We start from the raw sequence: 7,963 nt of genomic DNA, 5'->3' as shown, positions 1-7,963 counted from the left end.
AGATTAGATCAAGTGTGCTGACAGGTATGAAGGCCCATTTTCATGGGTTAAGAAGCACTTTGGGCAAGTAGATGTCCCCGTACGGCCCTCAGTAGGAGACTGCCGTGTGTTTCCTGCACCAGGTTGGTGAAATAAGTAATCTGCTGTTACTTATTTCTGCCGTACTGGTTACTAGCTTCACTGACGGCTCTGTGTCTATAGATGGTAAAGAGACAGCTGTAGGCAGATGTGCATAGTGGCCCCACTGGTGGGTTTCTCAACCTTTGGTCCAGGATCTGACATTGAACCTCTGGGTATGCAGACAGGGTCACGGGAGGGTTCATTGTAACTTATAACTTGCTGTTATCCATATTATAATGCCTTTTTATTCTTGAAAATTGAAAACAAATGCATGTCTGGAACTTAAGCAGGGTCACGAGGCAGTAAATTAAAAGAAAAATTGTACTTTTTGTGTTTTAAGCAACTGTAAAGTCATTGAAAAACAGACATTTTTGGTGCAGAAGCGAATAGTTTAGACTCTGATATAAAAGGGACTTCTACAATAGCTGGCCAGTTTAGTTACAGGACATCCTGTGTAAACTTCCTCCATCCTCCTACACCTCACCCCTTCATCACGCTGTTTATATCCTCTTGATTTCTCTTCCACAGGCAGCTAGTTGGTCTTGGTGGCGCTCTTGGTCTTCAGCTCTGCCAGCTTGCTGGTAACAAAGTTCCACTTGAAGGATGCGTCCTCGCTGCCTCCTCCCAGCGAGACGTATTTAGAGAAGCTGTTGTTGCTCCTTCCTCCTCCTCCTCCTCCTCCTCCTCCTTCTTCACTCACCTCTCCCTCGGTGACCTGCCCGTCCTGGTTCTCCTCCCCTCCGGCCTCCGTCACCCCTTCCTCGGCCTGCCCTGCTCCCGCCGCCGCCTCGTTTGTAGCGGCGGCGGCGGCGGCAGCTGCAGCGGCTTCGGCCTGCTTCTTGGCAGCCCAGTTGGTTGCGAAGCTATCCCAGAATCCTGAGCGCCTGGTGGGTCGAGGAGGCTCCTCCGGCTTTACTGCAAGTGGGCTGAGAATTCAGAGGAAGTTGTGGGTGCTTTGGCTTTGGGGTCACCTTTTGTGAATCAACTCTTAGGTTCTCTGGTTTTAGATTTTACTCCAGTGCTTTAAACATTATTCTACTGACTTGTTGATTAAGCAGATTTTATATAAACTGACAGCTTGGGATTGATGAATCTTTGCTCATGATGGAGTAATTTACATAACATTCGGGGCTTCGGTGTGGTGACTTTCACATTCTAGCTTTGTTTCATCTACACGAACCACACAGGAAAAACCAAGAGATGTCAACAAAAGATTTCCACTCACTGGTCAGCCACTGGCGGGCTCTCAGTCTCCTCTAGAAGCTGGTGTTCGTCGTCTTTGTTGAAGAGAGATGATAGTCTGTTCCAGCTTTTAGCTCCAGCCCCCTGCATCTGGACAGGTAGGGTCAAAGGTCAAAGCAGGGCTGCATTCAAAGGCTCACCTGAATAGTGGAGCTCTGGTTCTTGTAGAGGAGACTTATTAGCTTTTCTACCTTTTTTTCTTTTAACGTGTTACAGTTATTTTTTCTATACTTGTGATTATAATTTAGATATAAAACCGTGAATGTTCACATACTTTCCTGGCCAGTTGGGAGACACCAGTGGGTCCTTCATCCTCCTGCACTGGACTCATGTCATTCTCCACCTCTGTGACCTGCAACAGCAGCAAAAAAAATGCCTAAATTCCCTTCTCCATGCAGCAAGGTCCTGAAGACAACATACTGCCTCAGTTTATGCAGATGATTTGTGCACATTAGTCGCCATCTAGTGCACATTGTGGATACTGCAACGTGTACAAAACTCCAGGACAAGACCTAAAGATATGCTATTAGGAGGAGTGGATGCATAGGTTGTTGGAGATTGAAGAACAATAGCAGCTTTTACAAATGTTTTTTTCTAATCATGCATTTTCTTTTCAATAGTGTCTTGACACAAGGAAACACTTTGGCTGTCTCGTGTTTCACTAGTTGGTGTGAAGCAACGGCGACTCAAATAGCAGCGATGACACCTCTGCATATCTGTCTAACTGGAAAGTATCTCTCTAAACACACACGGTATTCCCTGCTGTCCCTGCAGACCCTGCAAGAGAGCGCAGTCAGGAGCTGGCAGATCTGAGTGCGCCCCGAGGACCTGGCTATCCGTCTCGTCCCCCTTGTCAGTCAGTCAGTGGACGGCCAACTAATCCGTTTGTTCAGCTCCTGTGCAGGATCGAGTTTCTCAGCTCTCCAGAGATCTGGGTCAACGCAACGCCGTCTGTGTTACTGGTACCAAATCCTAGATAGAGTGCAAGTGGTGCAGCCGAGCTATGAGCATCAGTGGTGGAAAAAGTGCTGAGATATATTATTTAGGTAGACGCACCTAACACAGCAATGTAAAAATACTCTGTTACGAATAAAAACCTTCATCCAAAAGCCTACTCAAGTAAAATTTCAGTCAGGATATAATGCACAAGTAGCGTTTCACTGTTGGAGCCAGTTCGAAGTAATTTATAGTTTTGCACAGTGGTTCCTAATCTATGGGTCCGACCCCTGCAAACAGACACAAGATAAATCTGAGAGGCCGTTAGATGATTAACAAAGTAGGAAAGAAGAACAAATTGAATTCTGGTGCACAAGAATGTTAATTTTTCTTTTTTTGTAAAATGTTTACCTGAAACAATTATTTTCATGAAAACTCCTCAGAAATATGAGAAGATGCTTTAATTTAAGCTGAAAATCCAAAAAGGTCGTTTCAGGTGCCACATCCTTAATTTAAGAAGTAACTTTGGTGTTAAGATAAAAGTATTGGAGCAAAAAAATTAAATTTTCTCCTCAGAAATGTGGTGGAATATAAATATAAGAGTCATACCTCCAAATTATACTGAAGCACATGACTTGAGAAATGGATTTGTGCTCCACCACTGATCTAGACATTGCATATGACTTGTGATGTTGCTGTGACCCCAGTTACAAGCTGTTTTATTATTGCTCTGGGAACATACTATGCCAGTGTGTTTCATTCAAAGTTCACAACACATTCTTGTCATATGAAGCATCTTTGAGTCTCTTGAAGGACACTCGATCCAGAAATGGACTTAAAAATTGAATGTCACGTTGGCAGATTTATATGATGGTATCAATAAACACAGCTTCGTCTGTCATATTCGTCAAAACCCAGAAGAGGAAGCAGTCTGCAGGCCTAACTTCTCTCTGGAAGTTCTTCATTGCACAGACAACAAAGCAGCTCTGCAAGCTCATCTAACCCACTGATGAATAAGATATGATCAGCAAAACAAAACCTGCTGACTTTCTGACTTCGGTGCCAACAGCCACTTTCTCATATTTCAACATCTTTCTGACACTTTAACATATGATTCGCTTAGTTGAAGCAAATATGCAGAAAGGTGTAAATTCTGTACCTCCTCAGCAGCGTCCTCCTCATACTCAGGATTAAGAGTCTTCAGCACTTTGCTTTTGTAAACCTTCCACATTGGATTCATGATTGCACAGATAGATGCTCAGCACTCGGAGCGAGACCCCTGAAGACCTCTTATTCCTTCTGTGGTCCACCCTCCACCGAGTCTCCACTTCCAGCCTCGGCTCGTCTCAGTTGGGCCCACTTTCGACTGTTTCCATGCGTAGCGTTCGCGGCAGATTGCAGATGCGGGGAAACTTGTTTAGAACTGAGGCCCGAGCTTTTTCATGCTGCTTCTCCTGGTCAGATTGTGTCTGCCTCGTCAAGCCAACGGTGGTTGACAGCTGCTTTCGTCCCCGCAGAGTGTCTGAACAAGTAAAGCTAGGAAGTTGTGCTGCACACACACACACACACACGCTAACGTTTAGCGTCACGGTTCAGAATCCCTGCCTTGGTTACCTGGAAACAGGTGTGGATTTCCTCATTTATATTTCAGAGGGTCCAGAGCCAGAGGTCCATTGTCAGCCAGCGTTGGTAGGTTGGCTCCTGTAACCCTGCACATGCACACACACAAGTGCACATCCACACTATTTGCACGTTTATGTTTGGAAGAGAACATTTATTTTGATCATTTTAACACAACAGGAGCTCCTTGCATTGTGAAAATTCATGTTTTTTTTCCCCATATCTGATGACGATGCCCTCTTTGCAAGCTCAGTCTTCCTTAGTGGACACAACAAACATGGCGGTATTTTAATAAAAACCTGCAACAATCATTAGTAATCTGAACTGCATTTTATCTAGTTCATGTATGGAAACTCACCTTTACACCATCTCACCATAAAACCCACCCATCTTCCTGTTACCTGGCCACTTCCCTGAGACCCGCCCCTCTGCTCTCATTGGTTGCTGCGGCGTGTCACTCAAACACAGATGAGCTTCAGGTGCACTGCAAGTTTGGGTTTTTTTTCTAGTCGCTTGGTAACCTGAGAGGCCTGGCGAGTGTCATGTAGATAAAGAGAGATGTATAAAGCTCTGATGACTGATAGGATTTCACCAGCCACCCACAGCAACAAATATACGCCGGCTTTTGCGTACGTGGCTGCTAATAGCTACGATAAACCAACATTTAACATTAAATTGGCACAGATTGTCTCTTGTTATTGCAGCAATGGACTCAAACGATTGTAATAAAGCACTTGCTGCTCGCTAAAGTGAAGAACTGATCATAATCTTGATTATACATGAGAGAAATTTGAGTGTTCCATAGCTCTCCTGTTGCTGGTTTTGATTACCATACATAGTTCAACGGTAATGAAGCTGTAGGGTCGGGCAGATCCATAAGAGCTGCATGCATTATGGATGCAGGACGACACGTCTGCGCACACAGACCGATGCATGTTGGTTGTTTGAATTGCAGCCAGTTTGGTTGTGGCTGAAGCAGCTCAGGTTTCAGACTGGAAAGGTCACACCCAAGTATTTATCAGAGCTAACGCACCACACGGAGGCTGGGGATTGTTATAGAGGCAGCGCGGCTCGTTTGATGGTCTACATGTCTTTTTATAGATTATATAATGAATCTATCAAAAACATAACCTGTAAAACTGTGGATATTTTTTTTAAATTTAAAAATATCTGGGAATACTTGCAGTGAGATGGTCCAACAGGGGCTCACTTTATCGGAATTTTAGGTGCATTTGTATTTTAACAAATAATTATTTCCCTTGTTGCTACAGGTGACAGTTTACTCTGCAGGGCTGAATGATCACATGTGACATTTTTTTTTTTTTTTTTCTGAAATGAACTTTCAGAGGTCAGATTCTACCTGGGATACATCTACCTGTGTCCATCCATCCATCATCTATACACCGCTTAATCCTCACTAGGGTCATGGGGGGCTGGAGTCTATCCCAGCTGACTCAGGGTGAAGGCAGGGGACACCCTGGACAGGTCACCAGTCTATCACAGAACTACACTCAGAGACAGACAACCAAGCACACTCACATTCACACCTACAGACAATTTAGAATCACCAATTAACAAGAAAGAAAGAAAGAAAGAAAGAAAGAAAGAAAGATTTAAAATCCCGGCCAATTTTTCAGTAGGATCATTTTGTATTTGTTCACTTGATACTTTATTAAATTATTTCTTTTTATTTCCATCATGCTTTAAACTAATTATTCACTTCATCTATTTTTAAATATCATGTGAATATGAGACAACAAAACACAGTAACTTGTCTAAAACAAACCTGCCTTGCCCTCCATAAATCCTCCTCTCTCCTTTTGTTTTGTTTCCATTATCTATTTTTCATTTACACTGTTATTTACGTATTTATTTATGATTTCTTCCACTTCTTCCAGATTACACACAAGTAGCCTTGGTTTACCACCAGGTGGCTCAAGAGTCCGTAACAGTTTTGAACATCTGTTTCGGGGCACCTCCAGGAAGCAGAAGTGTCCTTTAAAATGTCCTTTCAATGTGATCATCAGTGTGATTCTATTGCATACATACTGACTAATGCAGAGTATAGGAATTATGTTGCAATCTAAATAATTATCGATGCAATACAATATCAATTTATAGGCAAATGTAAAAGTGCTGTCGTGGCAAACAGACTTGCAATAAGGGGAAAATGAACTGATCGTCTTCTATGCATGGCAGTTTGAAAAACTTTTTGCATGGAGCTGCTGTATCTGAATTCTGGTTATTGTTGGATTTTATTTGATTTGATGTCTCTTTAGATTCAAGAGCGTTGATTATTTTTATTTATTTTTTTACATTTTTTGACTGTTGTGTTAACGTTTATCAGAGTTTTGCCTCCACTTGAATTCAGGTCAAAGGTCTTTGTTTCCAGGCGGTTCCTGTCTTGGTGTTGTTTTTGCACATTAAAGCCATTATGTATTTGAACGTTTGAAGACGTGTATTTCCCTTTTTGACTTATCCACCTCAACAGGAAGTGGCTCCCCAGAGACTGGACCTGATCTCCTCGCACATTAAAGCACTCTGCTCCATAAATACTAGCTGAGGTCTGATTGTAGCTCTTCAATCCTTTTTCTGCGGGAAAATCACAAGCAGCTGGCAAAACAGGAAGTTAAGAATAACGTATTTCACGTGTGATTATGTGGAAATAAACAACTATTTTCTTCTTGTTGTCATTTGCAAGACATCGTCAGCTGGTGCTTGAGTTCATCCATATATATATGTTTCATGTGCATGGGATGGACCCTTCCTTGCCATTGCCCCCCATTTTCGACCACTAGGGGGAGACAGCAGAGCAATCCCATGCTAGTGTGTTGCTTGAGGGATGAGGAACAGAATGTACAGAACATGATGTACAAATGCATTAAACCTATAAACACGCTCATGCCCACCGTGTCAACATGCAGGGTCCTTTAAAGCCCCCTTAGAGGTCAACTGCTGCAGGGGATAGATAACATTATCCTGAATCAGTTGAATGGAAACGCCAGGAGATGTGAGATTCCTCCTCCAGCGATCGCAGCCGACACACATAAAGTTGGATTTTGATCTAATTAAAAGCTAATTCTGTGAACAAAGCGATGTGTTCTGCAAAAGGAGGCTGGAGCACACCGGCCGAGCTTCTTTTGTCCAAGGAGACCTCCTACCAGCAGCACTGAGGGAGAGGATGGTAGTCATGGCTGACCCGTCACTTTAACAGATTCACCTTGTCATTAAGTCTACATCAGCAGCCAGAGGAACACCATTACCAAAGCGTTGTTAAATAAAGTGTTGAACACGTACAAGTTATTCAGTGAACTGAGCTGTGAGCTGGTTTCTTCCATCAAGCTGCTTGGCGCTTTTTTAAGGCAGCAGTTTTGCTAAATTCTGCTAAAATATGCATGAAAATGTTAATTTGTATGACGTAATTCCTCAAAAGGAAACCTGCCGTTACTGGCGGAAGATTATTGGAACATTTGGTCATGTAAAAGCAGCAATAAAATCATGGAAAATCATTAAATACAATGAAATTTAAATCCTGCGGTGTATTTTTACCTGAGTAAAAGTATGAAAACATCACTGGCAAAAGACTTCAGTAAAAGCAGCAATCAAAGTGTAAAAAAAAAAGAGGAAAGAAGTGAAAGTGCATGAACATTATCTACAAATATACTTAAAATATTATAAGTTTAATTTCTAATTCTGCAGAAAATTGACCCTTTTGAGTGTTATCATGTGGTTTATTATGTCATCATTAATAGTGTTCTTAATCTAACACTTCAGTGTTAAAGCTGCACGAGGTGAAGCTAATTTTATTTTCCAAATAGGTGGCTTAAATTAAAATACAACTTGAATACCACTGCCTATTGTTCCTCTGAATGCAATAACGATGATGTGCAAAACAGAGTGTACTGAACATGCACTCAGGGTGAGGACAAGTGAACTCCAACGCATCAGACGAGTTTGGAGTCGAGGCGATCGACTCACATCTGCGCTCGTCCTTCTTCTCAGCAGCCCCCCCCCCAGATACAGTATCCTATCGCTGTCCTCCCAC

The 7,963-nt window shown here is 42.6% G+C and overlaps 1 protein-coding gene across 1 annotated transcript; it reads right to left on the bottom strand.

Moving 5' to 3' along the window:
- Positions 1-652: 652 nt before the first annotated feature.
- Positions 653-3,538, bottom strand: LOC103367057 (protein FAM9A). The gene is made up of 4 exons (XM_008294967.1): positions 3,458-3,538; positions 1,637-1,714; positions 1,346-1,452; positions 653-1,046 (listed from the first exon to the last, which is right to left on the bottom strand). The coding sequence occupies exons 1-4, from the start codon at positions 3,536-3,538 to the stop codon at positions 653-655; spliced, it is 660 nt and encodes a 219-aa protein (XP_008293189.1).
- Positions 3,539-7,963: the final 4,425 nt, after the last annotated feature.

The sequence above is a fragment of the Stegastes partitus genome, unplaced genomic scaffold (assembly GCF_000690725.1).
Source record: "Stegastes partitus isolate 25-593 unplaced genomic scaffold, Stegastes_partitus-1.0.2 Scaffold1009, whole genome shotgun sequence".
In the NCBI taxonomy this organism is placed as follows: Eukaryota; Metazoa; Chordata; class Actinopteri; family Pomacentridae; genus Stegastes; species Stegastes partitus.
This window is presented reverse-complemented; position numbering and strand designations above follow the sequence as displayed.